The 22,691-nt window shown below is 45.4% G+C and overlaps 1 protein-coding gene across 7 annotated transcripts in view; it reads left to right on the forward strand.

Annotated features, from left to right (window-relative positions):
* The first annotated feature begins 5,799 nt into the window (after positions 1-5,799).
* LOC135370982 (RIMS-binding protein 2-like) overlaps positions 5,800-22,691 on the forward strand; it is a 66,214-nt gene continuing 49,322 nt past the window's right edge. For all 7 annotated transcript variants that reach the window (XM_064604936.1, XM_064604937.1, XM_064604940.1 and 4 more), the window contains exons 1-4: positions 5,800-6,082; positions 15,565-15,697; positions 15,756-15,872; positions 17,299-17,400. In XM_064604936.1, the coding sequence (XP_064461006.1) occupies positions 15,602-15,697; positions 15,756-15,872; positions 17,299-17,400 (315 nt within the window). In that variant the 5' untranslated portion in view covers positions 5,800-6,082; positions 15,565-15,601. The remainder of the gene's footprint in view (positions 6,083-15,564; positions 15,698-15,755; positions 15,873-17,298; positions 17,401-22,691) is intronic.

The raw sequence follows: 22,691 nt of genomic DNA on the forward strand, positions 1-22,691 counted from the left end.
CCAGCGCCATCTTGCTCGTTAGTTCCGCTCATGTCCGTTGTGGTTTCAGTTCTGGTTTCGTTTTGACGACCCATTCATTCTCCATCGGCTCGAACACCGCAAACGCATATTTATGTCACCTAAACACCATAAATATGCATGTGCAGTTATTTGCGTTATTGTCCGATATCACCAGTGTTCATGCGCACCATAAAATAAAAATTGAATTGAATTGTTTGCTACAACAAATATACTACACTATAACGTGTGCAGAGGTGAATACATCTTCCACAGTAAGCAATAGCACTTTCACATAAGGCAGAGAAACAAACAAACAAAAACAGTATTTTAATGAAGATTATTGAACAAAACAGAACAGGAACATTTCAAAAGAATAAAATTCATCGTATATTGCTGGGTGGTTGCATCAGACATTGTATTTGGACCCGTGAAATGCACTACAAATACATTGCGAATCCATATACTATAAATGAACGTGTATGGTTAACGTAAAGCTAGACGCTTCAAACAATATATTTTCCAATGTCGTACCTCTGAAAGTGCATGAACACGCTATCTGGTGTCTGCCCTACAGAACCTCGGACAGGTCGTGATGCACACGGCATTCTCCAACAGTAACTCCACATCACTGTAAAACCCACTGTAAATGTTCCCGAGACCACAATTTTTGCGAACTGAGAAAGTGGCGAATTTAATGGCATGCGGAAATTTCGAGCAATAATCGAGGCTTCGAAAACGAAGCTAAGATCGCAGGGTTTATTTTCATAATCAGCTATGCAGGTTGCTGGTATAAGCCTGGCTACTTAGTAAGCCTGACGCCTCGACTAAGTTACTGGTAAGCATTCGAACTGCTTTGCACCACTGGCACGTGCAATGTCGGTTTCATCAAATCACCAAACAAACGACAAGTTTTACCATCCACAGTTCGCGATGCAGTGTTTGACGGCGTAAATATTGCGCGGTAGGCGCTTCTTCGTATCCGCTGCCGGTATCCTAAATCCCGCACAGTGATTTTCGGATCCCCACGCCCCACCCCCACCTACACCCGCCCAACTCCCAAATGTTTGGAGATAGTACACCCTAAACTTTTTCCCTTGCACCCCGTCCAGAAGGGTTACTGTTATGATACATAAATTTATTACAACGCAACTGTAATAATGACCCTCCATATTTTTTACAAATCCCCGCTCCCGTATTTGCGATTCTAAATGTTTATCCGGAATGGCATACTATGATAATAATAAATAATCATAAACCACAGTGGTCTGAGGATTGGTGCACAACTGAAGCATGCAAAGTTCGAAGCGCACGCATGTACACTCTTAGAAAAAGGGTGGAGCAGTTACACCTTTTAGGAGGTAATACTTGTCGCATATGTTGTGCCTAAAAGGTTGCAAAGTTCTACCTGCTACCTACTAATGATAGGGTTACGGCTTCTGATTCGGTAAGCGAGGGGAGCGTACGCCTTTTTGTAGCAATTTGGATATAGAATAATTGCTTTTACCACCCTTTTACACCCGTTATCCGACTCTACACTCTAAAAACTGAACTTCACCGCATAGCACGCTCTGCGCCAACCATTGCCACGAATGGTAGGGTTATCGCTTCTGATTCGAGGAGACAGGGAGGCGCACGCCTTTTTGTGTCAATTATCGTATATCCAAATTGACACAAAAAGGCGTACGCCTCCCTCTCTCTTCGAATCAGAAATGATAACCCTATCATTCGTGGCAATGGTTGGCGCAGAGCGTGCTATGAGGTGAAGTTCAGTTTTTAGAGTGTATGTTCACCTACACTCTTAAAAATGAACTTCACCTCATAGCACGCTCCTAGCCAACCATTATCTCTAATGATATCGTTATCTGCCCTGATTTGTTGAAAACTGGGGGCGTACGCCATTTCTGTGACACTTATGCTGTTCATAATTGTCACAGGAAAGGCGTACACCCCGTGTTTTCAACAATCAGGGCAGATAACGATATCATTCGAGATAATGGTTGGCTAGGCGCGTGCTATGCAGTGAAGTTCATTTTTAAGAGTGTAGGTGATAACTGTAGAAGTTCCCGCCTTTTCACACCATTTTTTCTTAAATAATAATAATAATAATAATTGGGGGTTTACGTCGCGAGACAACTGAGATCGTGAGCGACGCCACAGCGGTTAATTGGTCTGTGGATTGCTTTTGCCCACCTGAGGGTTCTTTAACGTGCGATGAAAGCTCATCATGCGGCACCCCGTATTTAACGTCCCTCGTGGAAGACGGCGTGTCTAAACAACTTGTACCCCGCCACCAAGTTGCTGGCGTCCTCGGCCGGGTTCGAACCCGCGATCTCGGGATCAGGCCGGTTTTTCTTAAAGTGTACACTTTGCAGGAACACACGTAGAGGTATCACACAACTAAACGATTCTATACCAGCAATGCGCAAAAGGTCCACAACAAGCATACTGTACAACGGCCGTCATTTTTTCCACGCTGTGGCGGTGTCACCGGAGGTCGGTGCATGTCTGCACGAGATATGCATTTGCTTTTGCCCAAGTTCGCTATTGTATTCCTGTGGACTGGTGAAACAACTAGCGGCGCGTGTCACTGACCGCCAGTGGTGTAACGGCTGCGGAGCCGTCGCATAGAGACCCGTACGCATTTGGCGGATAACACGCGAACTAAAACTTTAGGATCCGCATTTGCAATATAACTGATTTGGGAATACGTCCTCAGTCTCAATCTTTATGCCTGTTTGTATGTCATATACAGGGTGTTTTATTATTATTATTATTATTATTATTATTATTATTATTATTATTATTATTATTATTATTCGTTACAGGATTTTTGTTTAAAAAAAACTAGCGGAGCAAAATAGATGCCGTCGTTTTTTTGCAGTTGAGTTATACAGGGTGTTCAAAATTAAGCTTTCACTAGCACTTTATAAATAGGCGAACAAAAGACAACTGGTGCTACTTTTTCTGTTCCTTGAGTAAGAAACGGGTGCTACATAATTAGCAGCACCTGTTTCTTACACAAGTAGCGTAAAGTTATCATCCGGTTTCCGGTCATCGCTGTGTTTGCGTGGCGCTCGTGAAAGCTTAATTTTGAACACCCTGTATGACCAGGCGAACATTCTCTCGAAAAGAAAGTATATAACTACAAGGTCACTACTTACCTAAAATTCCTTAATTAACTCTTTCATTAGGGGATTTCGCGCAAAAGCGAGATAGCAGGATTTGAAATATTCCTCGTTGAAAGCCGTTCCATGTTTTAAAAGCACTTGAACGCGCACGTGTGTTGAAATATTCGACATTATTTCTCGGCAAATATTCGGCGTATATTTCTCATCGCAGTCAGAAAGTATCACGTACTATCTCTCGCACCGAGTCCTTCAGACACTCTTTCATACTGCTCGCCGAAACCGAGTGGAACTCACTCCCACAGAACACTGTTGACATCGCAGATCCCCTAACCTTCCGCAAGGCATTTACTTTCCCATTTGTTTCATTAATAACTTTGTTGTCACATAGATTTCTTTGCCAGTCTACTCTGGCCAGTGTATCATCGTTATTGCTTTGAATTACTATTGTTATCACTGTTATAATTCTTGTTTGTTCTCCTTCTAAACTAAAGTGTGCAAAGGCTGTTGTTAGGTTTTTCTTTATCGTTTACCCATGTAATGACCCTTAGTGGTCCCTTGGGTTTTGCAATAAATAAATAAATAAATAAATATATAAATACTATCCATCGCCGAATTTTGTTATGCAAATGAGCCGGAACAAGAACTATATTCGCACTTTTCGAGCGCAGAAATGACGCGACCTTCGCCTTATTTGGGCTGGAAAGCGGTGGTGATGGTGGTGGTCACCGTTGACGGCCTCACAGAGGTGGGCAAAATCGCGACTAACGCCCTGGGGAATGCGCCTGCTGGGCCGACTTCCAAGGGAACTGTGCCGACATATGTCGGAAAAGTGGTGATGGTGAAAGTGCTCACCGTTGTCGGTCTCACAGAGGTGAGCGACGTCACGACTGATGCCCTGGGGAATGTGTGTACTGGGCCGACTTCTAAAGAAACTACCGATATATGTCAACCGATTTGCGCCTACACCAATCAGCCCCATCGCCCCAAGGCACGTGGCCCTCTCATGTGACATCCTGCACCGTGATTATTATTAAAAATGAAAATGCTCTGGGTATGAAAAAATGGCTAGGAAGCAAGCGAGCTGGCGAAGATGATGCATAATGTAAAAACCCAGAGACTAGGGAACACTTCGAGACTTCGTGTTGTGTCTGTCCCTTCGTGTTCCCTACACTCTTAAAAATGAACTTCGCCGCATAGCACGCTCCTAGCCAACCATCATCTCGAATGATATCGTTATCTGTCCTGATATGTTGAAAACGGGAGGCGTACGCATTTTTTGTGACACTTATGCTGTTCATAATTGTCACAAAAATGGCGTACGCCCCCCGTTTTCAACAAATCAGGGCAGACAACGATATCATTCAAGATGAGGGTTGGCTAGGAGCGTGCTATGCGGTGAAGTTCATTTCTGAGAGTGTAGTCTCGGGGTTTTTACATTATGCATGCTGTGGGTGTTTGGTTAAACGAAGAACATTAGAATGTGGTGAAGTTGATTATTAAAGATGAACTTCACCACATAGCAGGCTCCTAGCCAACCATAATCTCGAGTGACATCGTCCTTTCCCCTGATTTGTTGAAAACGGGGGCGTACGCCATTTTTGTGACATTATGCAGTTCATAATTGCCACAAAATGGCGCCTCCGTTTTCATCAAATCAAAGGAGAGTACGTTTTCATTCGGGATGATGGTTGGCGAGGCATGCTCTTAGCCAGCCCCCAATCCTAATGGTATCATTCTGTGTCCTGATCAAAACAGGGGGAGGCGCCATGCAACAGTAGACAGGCATAATGCGTCCCAGATAGGCGCCTCCACCCATTTTCGACAAATCAGGATACAGTAGGAATGATGGTTGGCTAGGAGCGTGCTATATAGTGAAGTTCTGTTTTAACAGTGTGTATACCATAGCCATAAAAATATTCCGAGAGTGGGTCTATGGGGACTGTACATGGTGGAGGAGGATTTCACCAACGTTTCCCAGTACTAAATGCACTACCCAGGGTACGATTTCGGGGGTGTGTGGGGGTTGAACTCACCCCCTCTGGCTACGCCACGGATCCCAGATGGATGTCCTCCATACGGCTCAGACTTTTTGCATGGCGAGCTACGACTGATACACTGCTGGTGAGGCACATGTGCATGGCAGGGCACATGTACAATTGATTGCGTCACAATCGTACCTGGAAGTCAAAGTGCTGGCTTTTCCATTCCATTCGTTTCGCGTTGATATTCCAACAAAACTTACAACCCTCCTGCAGGTATCACTTTATTGATTATACAGGCATTTAAGCTTTTTGAATTTTCTTCTTGAATTTCTGACAGTGCGTTGTGATGACGAGGTTTCATGAAGTCAGTCTGCGTTCATCAGTCTGCGTCGTCTGCTCTAAACAGAGTTCCAAAGCGCGCCCAGTGCGACCAACGGCGACTCCTCTCAGGAACTGGGCATTAAACATAAACAAATAACCCAAATATTTCATCCCACCATCCCACGACACCAGACGGTGTGCATCTGTACAGCTGCTCCGTTCTGGCGCCCGGCGCCCGCCATGGGCACCATGTAACCACCTGTTCTCTTTGCCCTCATGAGCAATGGCGCGACTCTGCTTCGCGTGCTTCCGCTTCACCTCCTCCAGCCTTTCTCCTCTAGTATCACTGGCATCCAATCACCGTGAGCTGTATACAGGGCAAGGGGGGGCAGGTATGACCGCCGCTTTGGGGCGGCATAATGCAATTTTGTGGTGTGAAGATGATTATTTTTGAGCACTTAGGCACCATGTGCTCCACCACGATGTAGTTGTCAATACTGTGGGTGTTTGGGAGAACAGAGAACATTGTCAGAGAGCATGTTCGTCGCTTGGGGTGAGCACCCTCCGCGAGTGACGATGTGGCCGTCTGATCTGCTACAGCTGACACTTGTGGATACCCGTGCGACCGCCGCCAGCAACTAGGCCGAGCAGGTAAATGCATGGTCTCGTCGCCATAAGTAAATGTACGCTTTTGTTGCACGAAAAGGCTCGTTGCTCCGCACGCTTGTTGTGGCATGCATCACCGGCATTGATGCTCAGAAGCGTGTCTGTCGTGATGTTGATTTGTTTCTTCGCGTCGTCTTTTATGTTGCAGCATAGTTTGCACTAAATCGGCTTGGCACGATAAACTCACGTGTTTCTTGCGTAAAATAGATTAATTTGCAGCTTTATACGCGGTGTATCAGCTTCGAGAACCACAACGCGTGGTCACTGTCTGAACACTATAATGCCGAGAAAAATTATCAGTTGGACGCCGCTCGATGATGAACCAGGGGAAACGTTAGATTGGAACGTTCGACAGCGAAACTGAATGACAATTTTGTGCGCCGTCACCACGCGATGTTTCGCGCGTCTCGAAGCGTACAAGATAACATATGCGCTTCTTCGAAAGGAGTGTTCCAACGTAAACAACATGTGTGATATCGAACTAGTGAAAGTGAATGAAATTGTCTCTTGAAAGTGTCTTGACACGTGCAAAACACCAGAACGCAAGCTAGCTGGTGTATGTTATTTGTAGAAGACGTGACCCCGAGTTTGGAGTAAAGGCGCAAGAAGAAAACACAACGCAGACGACACACGAAGTGGATGGGACAAGACTCTCGACACAGCGAGAGACAGCGAGAGTCTTGACCTGTCCACTTCGTGTGTCGTCTGCGTTGTGTTTTCTACAAGTAATGCGCAAGATATTTTGAAAAGGTAACTGAAATATGATAGTACTTCGAGATGGAAGTGATTATTCAGTAGAGTAGAGATGTATTTGAAATGAATTAAACAAGCCTGGGTATCGGCCGACTTCGCTTAAAAAATAAAAACAAATCATGCGTCGCTGATATAAGAGTACCTCGTGCAACCTGTCGTACCTCATGCGCGTCAGATAGAAGGTAAATGTAACGCGCCACTGGTGCAAAAGAAATTGTCTGAAATACTCCTTTTTCAAAACCGGTGCTTCCGCCGAATGGTTCCACATCAATGTACTTTCGGATGTCTTGGTTTCATTTGTTTGTTTGTTGTTTCAGTTTTGTTCATTTGTTTGTTTGTTGTTTCATTTTTGTTCATTTGTTTGTTTGTTGTCTCATTTTTCTGAGCACACACTCCTTGAATGGAGACGGAGATTGTTTCGCGTTTCAACGCCGCACTCGTAAAGCTGTTACGTAAACAGGGAGTCTGACCTGAAATGTAATGACGCTGAAATAATGTTTTCGTCACTCGGTGCACGATCATTTGATACGAAGGCTGTGTGGGGAAAATACTGATGGAGGTACCGAGATACCCACAGCAACCCATGCCACAGTGCCTTGAGCAGTGTGCAGGTTTCGGTACAAATACACAGGTTAACTCAACGTGGCAAAACGTCCCTGCATTTTGGCGAAAGATGACTGAAGCCAGTATCGTATCCAGAAACATATTTCAGGAGGGGCCCTATGAAAGAAGAAAAAAGGTAGATATCAATCTGCACAAATGTGCATGGTCTGAGGGTAAAATATAACGCACTGTCTGCATTCGGGCACTTTCTTACAGTACAGTTTCGTAACTTGCGAAGCTCTCTGTTTGTGGAACAAAAACGTCAGTAAGAAACGCCAATAAGACTCGTCGTAATGCAAATGTAAAAAAAAATCCGTAGTCCTCCCGTAGTTCCTTTCCGTAGTTCCCCTCGAGGTTATAATTGTAACGTGTTTGTAAACTTGATAATCACTAACAAGCCAATGCACAAACTTCGCTTACACACACACACCGATGATACAGAGAAGGTATAGCTCCGCTTTATGTGTTATGGACACCATACAAGACTTCGCATAATGGAAACAATGAAACGTTTTGCGCGGAGTCGCTACGAGTGTGACATCCCTCGGAGTCGTGCTGCTAAACGGGCAGAAAATACGTTACGTTTCCTGTGGTCGCCATTGTGCACGAAAGTTGCGCAGGTGCGACAACACACGATTGCTCTTTCTTCGCTCTAGCAACAACCTGCAGCTTGCTCTGGGGCTGCCGACTGTCAAGGTCGGGGTTTCTCATGTTCGAAATATTCGGTACTCGTTATCGTAGCACGTACGTCTTTCTACATAAACGCTACGTAATGCCACGCAAATGCTACGTAAAACGCGAGAGAAAGAGGAAAAAAAAGCATAGCCTTTGTGGGAATGACGGACTTATTCTATAACGGCGAAGAGGAATTTCGAGAAGTCAGCAAAGTCGATTCTCCCGTAAAAGGCGATAGAGCGTTTCACCTATATACAGCGCAGTATATAGGGACGGAAGCCACATCAGTGCAGGCATGCAAGCAGTAATGCGGAAGTATCCTAGGCCCATCCAGTACACCTGTGCTGCGTTGCAGGTCCAAGAGGAGATCCGGATGTCCTGACCCCCCATTCGGTTTCTGTCTGTCCTATAGACAGGACCTGCCCCCTCCCCCACCCCAAGAAGAATCCTGGATCTACCCCTTGTTCTCGTTCTTGACTCCTCAAGAGACAGAGCTCCTGCGGTGAGGGTGGATGCTAAAAGGTGGGCGCATGGGTCACGCGAGCAGCTGCAAGCGTCTAAGACGAGGAGGACAAGGTATAAAGTGTATCAGAGTCAGCAGGTGGAGGTTGGAAAGGGTCAAGTCAAAACAGGGAACGCGCCGAAGAGAGACAAAAAGGAAAAATAACACGAAGGGCGTGCAGAAACGGGTTAACTTATCCTGAGAGAAAGAGGGCGCTTCAAGCGACTATACCTGCGACAATTACTCCACCGCATCTTGGAGCCCAGAACAGCACAAATACCGTATATTTACAGGAGGACATTCCTAGAATACTCCATCAGCGGAAGAAACGTCATAGCTTTCTTCTGCCACGTGACCGCGAACGCTCAACGTCGCGTCTTTTCGTGCTCGGCTCACTCACGAGATATTCCGTAGCAGAAGACAGGGCCGAAGGCGGTGTCGTCTGCTATGTGCCGATGTCGTCTGCATATTCTGGCGATGTGCGAATGCTCAACATAAAACGCGGAGGAGCTTCCGCCCCATGAAGCAGTTTTTGCTTTTTCTTCCACTAGAATATTCCGTGGGGGATGTCGCTCGTGTGACTACAACGTGTCTGCGATCCGCGTTGCATTGTATTCTTGAACAATTGCAGTTTACTGAATGCTGATCTCGCTTGTGGTTAAAGAAAGAAAAGATAGCGTTGCATGAGGAGCGGCAGAGCCAATCATTGGCGGGATGGGCGTGGTACGAACGGATTGGTGGCCTATCTATTGGCGAAACGAGAAATGGCGTAGTAGTCCAGGAAGGCTACGTGCATCACGCGCCGAACACCTGTTCACTTCGACGGCCCTTTGTTTGGATCACGAAGATTTACAGGCTCTATTAGTTGTCAATGCCGCCTCTATTTCCGGTATGTCACATCGGGACAGTGACGGCCTGGAAGTGGCACCAAAATAAAAATCTGCCTTAATTTTGACAACAAAAGGCCTGAACGTCCACTGCACTCTCAGAACAGAACTTCACCGCATAGCACGTTGTGCGCCAACCACTGCCACGAACGATAGGGTTATCGCTTTTGATTTGAAGAAAGAGAGAGAGAGAGAGGGGTGTACGCCTTTTTGTGGCAATTTGGATATATGAAAATTGCCACAAAAAGGCGTTTGGCACACAGCGTGCTATGCGGTGGAGTGCTGTTTTTAGAGTGTACTTCTGTTACCGCTTCTGATCCGAAGGATGAGGGGGCGTACGCCTTTTTGTGGCAATTTTCATATATCCAAATTGCCACAAAAAGGCGTACGTCCACCTCTCTCTTCGAATCAGAAGCGATAACCCTATCATTCGTGGCAATGGTTGGCGCACAGCGTGATAGGCGGTGAAGTTCTGTTTTTAGAGCGTAGTATAGTAGGTAATGACTGCTAGTATATTCGCTGCGAGATCGACCTATAGGGGGCGATACTGTCACCCTTCTAGTGTGGACAACACGTGGGCCGATATTCGGAATTGATAGTTCTTTTCCGTAATTCTAGTACAGTATATATATATTTACCGGAAGATCACTGGTACGATACTGTCCGGTTCTCCAATGCTCCACCTACTGCAGTAAACGCTGAATAAACGTGTAAAAGCAGACGACGCGTCCACAAAATGGTAGTTCGTCGTTGCTCCGTAGCGCGCCGACACTGCTCGATCTCGGAGCGATTCCGTTACCGTTTCAGTTTTTCACGGAAAACGACACACGCACGATAGGGCGGAACCATTTCGGGAAGGGATAGATGTGGAAAATGATCCTCACGTTCGGCGACCATCGCTTGGCTTCGACGACGGTTCCGAGATTCACGATTTTTTTTTAGAACCGAAGCACTGTTTTTCGACTCTGAAGGAAGGCAGGGATTATCGTGGAGGGAGTCACAAAGGCAGGCTTGCACATGAAATCACATAAAATCACATAAATGCATATGAAATCACGGTACACTATACACACATACATATTTTCCAACTTCACCTATGTCATGAGATGTACACTCTAAGGGGGGGGGGAAGGAGAGAGAGTAATTTTAATCATTTTGGTGACTACATTCCCAAGAATCCGCGTCAAAACGTAAAGCGCGCTTCACCTGATACACCCAGGCGTTAGGTGAAGCCTACCCTAACCCTGGCCATAAGCGCAATGTATTCTGAGCATTATTTGGCGTATAACTTCATTTCAGTTGAAGTAATTGCAGTGTTCTCAGAGATTTGACAAACTGGCTATAAAATAAACAAATTCACCAAATTAGATGAGTATAGGAATGCTAATTGCCTTTGTTTCCTAGGACGGTTGCCAGAAAAGTTTGTCCCTTTAGGGAGTAAATGCACGGGAGTAAAAGAATGTCACAGAGCGGGGACTGCATTTCACGCTATGTTCAAAGAGTCCTAGGTACATAATTCGCGTGCATGAATGAAAATACTTTGAATTAAACCGTCAACCGTAATATGTCGATTGATATAAAATCTCGCGACATGCATAGGGCACAATTTCGCAAGAAATAACTTCGAACTATTCTTTCCTTTCCGTGGGTGGAAAATTGCTAAGTTAGCTAAGTTATAGCCTTATTCCATCAAATTCACGAATAGCACGTATTTACGTAGACAATTGCATTCCTCACGAGACCATTTGCGAAGATGAGTGACTATTTGTAGTCCTGAGGAGTAAATTTTTGGGTTAGGAGACTAAAATGGGGAGTAATTGCGGTCCAAGGGGCTAGAAGCTGCAATTACTGTGCAGGGGAAACGTGTATGTACATCTTTTCCTCGCAAAGAAAGGCGATAACAACTTCTCCAGCAGGAAATACCAGTCATCAGTATTTTCTCAGCAGAGCTGAATGAAAAAGTGAAGGCAACACTTCACTCTAAGTGAAGAGCCAGCCAAGTGTATTTCATTCGAGACAAAATTCGGCCTGGTACGGTAACCTTAACTTGAGTTCCGCTCCCGCCGGTTACTACATATTTCGACCACAGAAGAATTTATTAGGAGGGAAAAAGGTGAACAATAAGGAGGAGGTCATCGACACTATGTACAGCCACACGTTGACAAGCAACCGAAAAATTTCTTTAAAATCCCATCGTGTCCAGAACAACGGAGCAGTTAGATTGCAGTCGTGAAAATTGGCACGTAAAAGACTTGGAACTTATTCTAACTAAAATTTATCGCTGGAAATTTTCATTTATATTTGGACCACCCACAGCGTGGCACAATACGCTGAGTAGCGTATATCAAAATGTTCGAGAATGACTTTCGCTTGACAAGTGTGCAAGAAACGAAAAAAAAAAAAAAAAAAGAAGCCTATAGCATTTCAGTAGTGTACTTCTCAACTTGAATGCCAAACTTTATTCGTATTTTTCTGTACTTTCTAATACACCAAGAAACGTAAATTGGGAAAAACTGCAATATGTTACATCCATTCAATGTGAATTCTCAAGAGCCATCCAATGAGGCCAAATTCGGGAAAATGTGTCCACTATGTGACGAATGGCAATGCAAAGTTTGCCCCACAGAAAATACTTTGGGCGGCGCAGGTAGTACCCTCTCCTAAGACCCACAGAAATCCGTCCTTTGTCCAAAGATATATTGGTTGGTTGTCAGCTACAGTTCCATAAACTATAACATAAACTAAAACTTCCATAAACTATAGACTATACCCTTGTTTCTTTGTTTCTTCTTCCTTTTCTCTTTTTTTGTTTGACGTCGTGTAAGGGAAGAAGTTTGCTCTGGCGCTTTCCTCCAACATTCGTATTTGCTGCTAGGTCGTACATATTATTCACAATTATTTGGCGGAATAGTCACAATAGTTCTACATTTCGTCTGAAAGAGGAATAGGGTTCCCTATATTGTAGTTATTTGTAATACGCCTAACTTCAACAGTAGGGTGGTCATCGGCCTTTACAACATACAGGGCGTTTTAAAAAGTACTTGTCTGAAAACCATATGAACTCAACGCAATTTGTCTGGGCAGAGCTTTTGCCGTTCCGAGCGCCTTTTTCAATAGATCTCTCCTTGTTTACGCACAAATGACGTCAGATGGTACAACAGCGCCGCCAACTTGGTAGACTGAAACTACAAAAGCAAAAAAATCAATAAGTCACACGAAAGCCACGATTAAATATAGCTTTTCATATTGTAAGGTTTTTGTGCAATTCCTTGCATATTATTAGTTGTATGGCCTTGTTCTGCTCCATTCTACCGGTAACCCTGTCTTTTCGGTAGCCCTTTCTAAAGATGGCTACCGGGCTCTTCCATCCTGAGGAGCCGGAATGGCACGAGTTTCTCTCCGAGTTAGGGTTGCCACCAGGCCGGTATTGTACCGGCACGGCCGGTTATTTGCTTCCTCTGCCGGTCGCCGGTAGGAAGGTGATACCGGCAGCCTTTTGACGGTATTTGTGGCTCAAGACCTTTCATAAGGGCTTTTACGGGGTTTTTACTGCAACATTCCACTACAGCTTGAATAAATCTGGGGCACAGACCAAACTCCGCAGTCACCAGTCGTTTTCTTAGTTAATCATTATTACTGTTATTCATTGGTATTATTATCATTGTTATTCATTACGTCTTGTGTTCGGAGGGTACAAGAGCAGTGATTGTGCAAAGCTATTGGTGGTTGTGTCGAGCCAGCTAGAACGTTCCTCACCCACTTTCCCTTTCCCACGAGCCTTTCCTCCTTTTCCTCTATTCCACCTCCTCTCCCTCAGCCGGTATTTTTCACTCCGAAAGGTGGCAACCCTACTCGGAGTGCACGTGGTGTCTCTATACAAAGCAAGCGCGAATTAAGTCGTAATAACATACCACATTCCGCACAGGATTACGACGTTAACCTTCCAGACGATGCAACCAACCCTTGTGTGGAGCCTTCTTTCCTTTCCGCGGCGGACAGGGGACGGAACGCGAATGAAGACACCAAAGCGACTAATAACGTGACCTCATTACCACTAACACAAAGAACCGACCTTTGACCTTCGTGAAGGAATACGGCTTTGTGCAACGGTGGTTTTCTCCGCTCACGCTGTTTCGGTAGCACTGTGGTCTACCAACGTCATGATTACGTCACGGTGACGTTTCTTCGATAGAGGTCTATTCTAAGTCGCTAGAAATAGAATTTTCTGAATTAAACTTCCAAATTTGCCGAACGAACCTCACATTTTCCATTCCATTGCGAAATGCATTTCCTATACTACAATGATAATAGCTAAAAAGAAGAAGATAAGGAAAGCGAAAACGTTTGTTTCGAGGCGCGCAAATTGTTGGCCGCGCTCAGGTCTCCGATAGGAGGGATGCGAGGAGGCCATGGAAATGCCTTTCCACTTTGCCTTTTTCACGCTGCCGATAACGGCAGCATGGCTGCAACACAACGTTATCTGAAACAACAGTGAAAAGGAAACAGGACGAGGCGGGTTACTGTTTTCTTCCGGCACATCTTGCATTAACTTACCGAGCTCGATACGATAGTTCCTGTAACGGTGACCAAAAACAGCGCCATCTATAAGTAGGATACTCTCGAATTTGATCGCTAGTTGCCCAAAGCAAACTTTTCATGGCTGATTACCGACAGGGACATTCGTCACATCGATCATGCATTCACCGTTTAAAGCGCCCAAGAAGCTTCCGAGAGCATATGTTAATTGTACACGCAATTAGCACAACACAAAGCAGTCTAATTTTTGTGCGCATTTTCGAGAGTCATCTGGTCTGAACAGAAGCAGAAACTTCATCGTTTAGAGGAGGATGATTGGATTGGATTGGATTGGAAAAGAAAGAAAAATATGGAGAGGTTAGTCCCGACCCAGTCAGAACTGGTGTCGGAATATGAACCGTGATATACTGTACACTTAGCAGACGACACTTAGCAGGCGACATCTGCGTCTTCCTCTTTTACTGTCGTCTGCTACGGAATGTATCTTGTGGCTGCTCCTCTGGATATTATTTTCCGCTGTTAGCAGTGCACGAAAAGACATCACGTTGAGCACTAGCGCTTCGCACTTCACTGATTGATTAGTTAAGAAATCGCAGAAGTACATAGGTACAATATTGGTGTCATGGATGAAGATGAAAAAATGGCTAGGAAGCATGCGAGCTAGTGAAGATGATGCATAATGTAAAACCCCGAGACTAGGGAACACGAAAGGACAGACACATACACGAAGTGTTGTGTTCGTGTGTTCTTGTTTGTGTCTGTCCTTTCGTGTTCCCTAGTCTCGGGGTTTTACATTATGGATGAAGATTTCGGTTGCTGACGGCGGGTACGAAGCTACGATCACTGGCGTCAAGTGAAAGATTCCGCGTGAAAGGGAACTGGTCGCCAAAAGCAATTTGCGTTGTACCTCGACTGCTCCAGGCTAATCGAAGCGAGGCGAGACAATAAGGCGAGGTTAGTTGTCGCCACGTTTCGTCTTCGTGTTCTCAACGATTTTCCTGAAGAGATATATCAAACTGACAAGGGAAACTGAATTTGCGATCCCGTTGCGTGGATTTTTAAATTAGCAGATGCGTGTTTTTCTCTTTTGATGTGGTTTTCCATCCGGAATACAAGATGTCGCCTTTTGACTTTCTCGTTTGGCTTTGACTGGAGCGGTTTTATGGCGAATGCATCTTTTGCATTTCAAATGTATACTGTGCTCGGGCATGCCGGCGCGGTGTGGCATATACCGTAAAATATGTCTGCGAGGAAAGGGATTCGAAATAATATCCAGACAGCATGCTTGGAGCCCTCTCGTATTTTGGGAAAATCATTTAACCCATCCATTCCTGTTCGTACCCTGAACATTCTCATTCCTATAACAGTTGTCCCCAGGGGCCAGATATGGGAAGAGATGGACCTCGTCTCAAGGCAGCCTTTACTCCATGCAGTACGCGATAGAGTGACGTACACATGGTTACCTTTTTGCTGGGCAATTTGGCAATCTGTTGTATAACGGCACTTGACAGTCTTTTTCAGGACGGCGGTTCCTGGTGCCGCCAAAAGATGGAGCTGGAAGTGCAGCGGCGACCGCGGGAAACTCGAGCTCTGTCTTTGGGAGCCACCAGGAAAGTGGAGTTCGTACCAGTCGCCAAAGAAAAGGTAAAGTAGTGTTGTCCTTTCCTGTTCTCCGGCAGCTAACTCGGAGCTGTTCTGACAGACATCGCCTGCAAGTAGCCGAAGCGGGGATTCGCAGCCCAGGCAGGTGGAGGAGTCTCAGAGGCTCTCTTCGCCGTTTCGTCGTCAATCGACCAAGCCTCGGGAACGAGTGGTTACGGTAAGAAGTTTGTGCCCAGTCTGATGGATAAATGGAACGCTATCTTTTTTGCAAGAAAAAAAAAAAGAATATCACCTAGTTTGGCTGGACGGAGGTGGAATGAAGGAGCCGACGTAGTTCATTAACGGCACACATGGGAGCGCTACAGTCGACTGTCACGATGTCTCTCCAGATCCTTTTGTTTGCAATTTCGTGTCTTTCCTCGGAGCACGGGAACTAACCACGCAAAAAATACGCTATGATCGCACACGTTTGAATCAGGGGTTTCTGAGGGCGTTCTGGAGACCTTCAGGTTGACATTCTGCTCTAAAACTGAAACTGATTTAAAATCAGATAATTAATCGCAATCGATTAATCAATTGGTAATGCAAGATATGTCCTAACTTGTGCAAGACGAATGTCAACTATTACACGTACGGTTTCATTGACGTTCGCTGTACCAGTGTTTTCCCCCTATCTCTGTCTTCTTCACGCGATTGCTTCGTAGGGCCAACTACCGTGTAGGTCCGTCTGTAGCTTTAAAGGATCACGGGGGAGTGACCACGTGACAAATAAATACCGCCATCGATGGCCATATAAAGCTACCGCATTTTACAGAGCAGTATAAATTAGGATCACAACCCCTGGGACACACATTCGCACAACAAGTACGACAGCATGCAGCGTGCAATGTTGGTGCGCAAGAGGGCTTTCAATCTTGTGGCTCGGAAAACCTCCTTCCCTAGGCTGCAGGCCTGTGACGTCACGTCATCCGTCCAATAGCATAGCGCGCCTTCTGTCTTTCTCCCTCTCTATTTGTGTGGTGGTATTTGGCGCCGCCCGTCCCGCTTCTGAAGCGGAGCGATCAATTCGTCTCGCCTTGCTCCCTCGCCGTAGCAGACGACTCTCGGCACCCAATAAAAGTGCTTGACTGATCTGACGTCACAAACGAAAACACTCGTCTGAGAATACGTATTTGGAGCACATTTGCGTGATTTTAAGGGAACCACGTCAAATATTTGCGTTAACGAAACACATACGGGGTAGCTACCTATAAAAGTTTACCAATGCCGGCAAGCCGTACTCACCTCTCAATGCAGGTGAAAAATTCTTGTGTGCGCGTGGAACTCACATTGGTACGTTTTACCGTGGTAAATTCCAAACGGATTCAACATCGCAATCCAAAGTTACAACCAAAAACCTCCAAATCCCTATGGGAAAACAATCAACGTGGAAGCCATATGGGCAAGCTTTTACAGATAGCTGCTCTGTATATCGGCTTCCCCGTCCGCATGGCGTTCACCATTTTCTCCTTTGCCCCGGAGCCCTCAATGTACGGACTATATTCTCCGCTGGCGGAGATATACCTCTGTGACTGTAGCTCTTATGTTGTCTTGCAGTACAGTAACCGAAACCCGTCCTTTCCTCCCTTTTCCAACCTGCGCAGAAGTGCCTTCTGTACCAGAACGTTGCCGAACTCCAACACATAATCCAGCGGACGGCGAAAGACCGACTCGTGCTTGAACATCAGGTCGCCAGACTTCGCAAGGTGAGGTTCGTTGCTTTTTTCTTTGAGAGCGATATGGAATTGTTTGGGGAGATGGGGAACTAGCAATTGCATTACAGAAATGTTTTCCGAATATAAAGAAGTGTGTAATGTAAAATCCTGAGATCAGGGAACACGAAGGCACAGACACAACACGAAGTCTCAAACACAGTTGAAAACTTCACTTCAACTTCACAGACCACAAATATATACACACAGAGCCGTCTCGCTTCTTAACCATCAGCTCGCTTGCTCCTTAGTCATCTTTGCATAAAAAAGTGGTAATAGAGACAGTTCGTTGCCCGTGAACCGAAAGAAAAAAATACCGAGAACTGGAGAATGTGGACTAAAAGGAGTAAGATAAACCCAAGTCATCGCTCTCTATCGCAGCGCGTAGCGTGTACGTGTGTCTTTGTATTCCCAATTTTTAGCCTCTGAGTAGCATACAAGTATTTTCAACATTTGTCTGTAGTCACAGTTGGATAGTAGTTGAGTACTTGACAGGAAAGTGATGGGGAGAAGTATTTTAAGTACGCCAGGAAGTACACAATGCGAAACGTACTTCAATTAAAGTAAGATTACTCAGAGGTGTAATTGAAGTATTACTTTGGTACCCAGAAGAAGAACAGTTTCTGTTCGAAATATCGGCGGCTTCTGTCCTGAGGCAACTCCCTTCCTACTTTAGTACTTCGTACTTCAAGGATGCTCCCAATCACTGGGGGTACCGCGATGTGGTATTCGTCCCCTTTTCTCTAAATTAAGAGCTTGGTTATCACCTGGTACGTATCCTCCCGTAAACACACTATAGAAATTAGCCACTTGTAGACAGATTTCGTAGCTACCTCACAGGGGCTGCCTTCTCTTGGGCTGCACTTTGTGAACTATTAGTTCATGTGAAATATAGTGAATAGGGATGTGCCAACCAAATGTGCGAACCCACGAATCCGAATTCCAGTGCCCCAAACGGCGAATTGAATCTTTCGAATCCACCAATCACGTTTGTTTATTTCTTTTTGAAATTGGCCCCTCCGAAGTCCGCCGAAAGCCTCATTGGCCGACAGGTGTTTTCTTGTTTGTTTGTTTGAGTTCAGGCAGGAATTGTAACATTACAAGTTTAAAAGTAACCTGGTTTTGCTTTTGATCGTTGCTTTGTTTTATGGAAATAATTCACACTCGAGAATTTATGAATTTCTTGTAGTCGATGAACAACACGTTAAATAAATTACGTTTAAGAAGATCTATATGGGTATATTTTCTCCTGAAACTGAAGCATTATTTTATTTGTTTTTCTTTAAACAAAGACATCATATTCTGCTTCAAGACACTTTTCACTAGAATTGTTTTTTTTTCTAGATTTTTAAACTCTTTTTAAAGACAGGATTCGACAGATTCGAGATTCGTAAGATTCGTGGATTCGTAGAACCGTCCTTTGACTCGGAGTCGAAAAATTTTGGATTCGTCCCCTAATCCGTCCACTAATAGTGAACTATAGTTCACTATTAGTGAACTATAGTGCACTATATAGTGAACTATAGTGCACTATATAGTGAACTATATAGTGAACTATAGTGCAAGTTCCCGTATTCGATTCAGCGGAGGTGCAGTGTTTCCACTACACAACCATTCGATTAGACAACGTGCTGCAGGAGTGAGTGCAGCACGAGTTCACGAAAACGCTGCACCTCCTCCGGCGTCCGTGCAACATCTCGTACACCGTGAAGCAGGCCACGTGAATGGGGTAGCTTACCATCGATCTGGTGCATACTATGGCAACCAATTTTGTTGAGATGGGCCTGTTTCTCCTCCTCGAGTCAATTAATACGACAGAGATCGCACAAAAAGTTATACGATGCAGTGCAGGCGGTCTCGCGCGTTTCTCTTCGATTGGGCTCCAAGTGCACTTTGCACGAGGGCAGCACCTCCCGCGCATTTCGTTTGCTCTCCTTTGCACTGCCCCTTGCACTTTTCGTCGAGTCGAAGACACCTGGAATCGGTCGACGTCGAAATGAGACGTCAGGCGTATAGAGACCATTTGAAAACGTCGCGTTTGAACAAACACAAAATATTGTTCCACGCGGTGATGTACAGTCTTGGGGGAAATAGGGCACAGATGCCTATTAGTCTACCTGCCATGATTCGCCTCGCGCCACGCTGTCTCCCGCAGCAGAAGAAATGGGCGCACTCCAAGAGCGCATGCGTTGTTCGGTTTTGTGTCGTCTGCTACGAATTGCTGCCGAAGTTTCGTTTTTATTGATGGGAAAGTTGTGTGCGGATTGCTTTTCATGCATCATGTTTTTCCGGAGAACTTGTGTGAAAACTATTAAATTAGTGTCAGAAACGCTGCAGGATGTTCATTGTTGTGCGAGATGGAAGAAGGTATTTGTTCTCTCCACGTGGTCCGTCATGCCATGTCTTCCTGTAGTTCCGTCCTGAATAATTCGCGCGGAGAGACTGGGGACATGGGGATCCGGCTCACTACGTGGGGACACGCTGCATAATGCGCAGGGACAGCGGCTCAACTGAAAAACAATGCCCTCTGTGCTTATGGAACGTATATAGTTCATCACCTCCGTGCTGCCGTACTAAACCGAAGTCGACGATGCCCCTTCAGACGTTTGTCTCTCGAAACGCTGTTTAAGCCGTCTGCATATTCTAAGAGCGCACAATAACTAAGTTTCACATTTTCCTCCTCTCCACCATTGTGCCCCGTTCCATCGGGGATCACCATGAGAATCACCACACCGAGTAGCTAAATTATCGATCACAACGGCGGCGCTGGTGCGGCGGACCGTTCCCATTCCTGCAATGCGGGGGGGGCGTGTGACATCCGCGCGAATCTTTCGATGGCTCCGGGATATTCTCCGTGCTCTCAGAATGTAATTGGCTAGGACTAAAGCTTGGTGATGGACTGTTGTGTGTTGTCCGACGCCTCTCGTGCAGCAGCCACTGGTCGTGCTTCCGTGCCGTAGGAAGTCAGTCTTCGGGCATACATTACTGAACCTGGGTGAGTGCTTGACTCGGAACGTGGGTTAGGCGGTACCATTTACATGGTATAGCCGCGATTTAGCGGTGATCGTTTCCAAGCGGTACACCCTGTACGTGGCATAAAGATACCGTAGAGGAGTTAGCGAACGTACCCCAAGGAGACGTAAGTACCCCAACCGCGACGTAAAACATTTTTGAGCGTATATACTGTCGATTGGGTAGTCGGGTCCCGGCGTTGCACCGGGGACATCGTCGTGTTGATTTCGTCACTTTCAATCAGTTAGCGTGACTATACAACTATATGACTTTCGTACTGAGGAATATAAGTCAGCAACAGGGGTTTTGTACGGTGGAGCCAGTCTGGAAGATGATAGTCGGCATTTTATGAGTCCCCTCTACCGGCCTTTTTCGTGCGTGCCACAACACCTTTGTCAGGCTTGGGTGTAGGGCATAGAACGGAAGTCTCGTTAGCCAGAGGAGTACCACTATAGATAGCGTAATACAACGCTATCAAAGGCGGTGACAGCATCGTTGACCGACGTCTCTTGTTGGAGACCTTTTGTGTCACATTCACCTATCTCTTTTCTCTATGCTAATAGAATCGGACTATCAGAAAGGAACTATCGATTATCTAACTTTCGACTGAGGGATAGAACCCCTCACTCCAGGTGAATGAAGGGAACACACGGACGATGCAGTCGACCAAGCTATAGTTTGTCATTTGTTCAAATGGTGAAAGCAACTGTGTTCTCCTTGCGTTTTCATCATCTTTTTGTCATATACTTACTTTTTGCTACAATATGTAATTTAGCAGACACTCGTTGTTATCAAAAGCGAGTTCTTCCTCAGTACCAGTGCTGCATCCAATAACTTACGTGAGAACTGCGATCACGGCGCGTACTATGGCAACTTGGACGCGTACCTTCTGCGTAAGTGGTAGCTTTTGGTGACACATACGTTGTTCTTAAAACAATGCCTCGAGATACCAGGACTGGATTGAGTTCTTGGAGCATTTATTGTCTCGCATCCAAGTATTACAATCTTTCCTCATTCCTCCGCGCATCTTTCCTCCATCTGTCCGAATTTCCACAGTACTATACTCTACAGCGCTACATACCTTTCTCCAACACTTGGTGTGCCATGTCAGCGTGGAAAGGAGTTAGTTTAGTTGCGTTGAAGGAAAAGAGAACTGGACAAAACGAGAAAAAAAAAAAGGGGGCTATATCTTCGCCCGAACTCAGCCAATTGTTCTGTTTACATAGCCCGTGCGAATTGTGGTTTTAAAACGAATATCAAGAGAATGGTTGTGCAACAGGAACAAACACACAACAGACATAGAGATAAACCGCAAATATTCGTCATATGAGCATGTAGATTATCGTATGAAACAACGCTTACTTCGTTTTACGCACTTTCCTTGGCTTTTTTTGCCGTTACGAATGTGGCTTGCGGATTGTTCGGTTATATTCGATTCGGAAGAGGCGTCGTTTCGATTCGACATTCGAATACGTATTCGATTCGGAGATCGAGTCGAATATACACTTATACGCTTCGGTATTCGAAAATCTCAATCTCTAATAATAAAAAAATCTCAATATTCGCACAGTCTTGGTTTGCACCTGTTGGCTTGCGCCTGCTGCTTTGTTCAGAGCTCAGCACATGCGTGTAGAACAGTATAGCGTTGAGCATTGGCCTCTGTTTTGCACAAAGAGCGGGCGACACTACGCTGTTTTTTTAGCGTACGTGAGTGACAGAGCACTGCCCGGAAGTTCTAGAAGAATGTTGCAAACCACTAGATCACCTCTCTATCATTTCTGGCTTTATTTATTTCTTATCTTTCGTCGTTTTTTAACGCAGCAGGTGTTCCTAAATCGATCGGCATGAGAATGATGTACTGTGGCAGGGGATTCCCCGCCGGGTATGGGGGTTGACCCTCACGCGCGCTGAGTCACACGCGTTCCCCTTCCTGTGACGTAACATCCTCATCACCAAGATGATGAAGACCGGAAGTGTATGTGTATTCATACGCCCATAGAACTTGGAATTCACAGCATAAAACGAAGCAGCACTACATTATTTTGCAAATGTTTATGTTCTGTAGCGGCTTATTATGTCGATTATACGCGTCATTTACCTATTCTTCCTCATCTAACTCCTTTTACCGTGTATTCAGACAAGCGACATTCCGCGGAATATTCCAGCGGAAGATGCGAAAAACGGCACGGCTTCCTGCTGTCACATGAGCGCGAACGCTCAAATTCGTGTCTTCACGTGCACTGCTAACCGTGGGGAATATCCTGCGACACAGC

This window comes from Ornithodoros turicata, chromosome 10 (assembly GCF_037126465.1).
Source record: "Ornithodoros turicata isolate Travis chromosome 10, ASM3712646v1, whole genome shotgun sequence".
Classification (NCBI taxonomy): Eukaryota; Metazoa; Arthropoda; class Arachnida; order Ixodida; family Argasidae; genus Ornithodoros; species Ornithodoros turicata.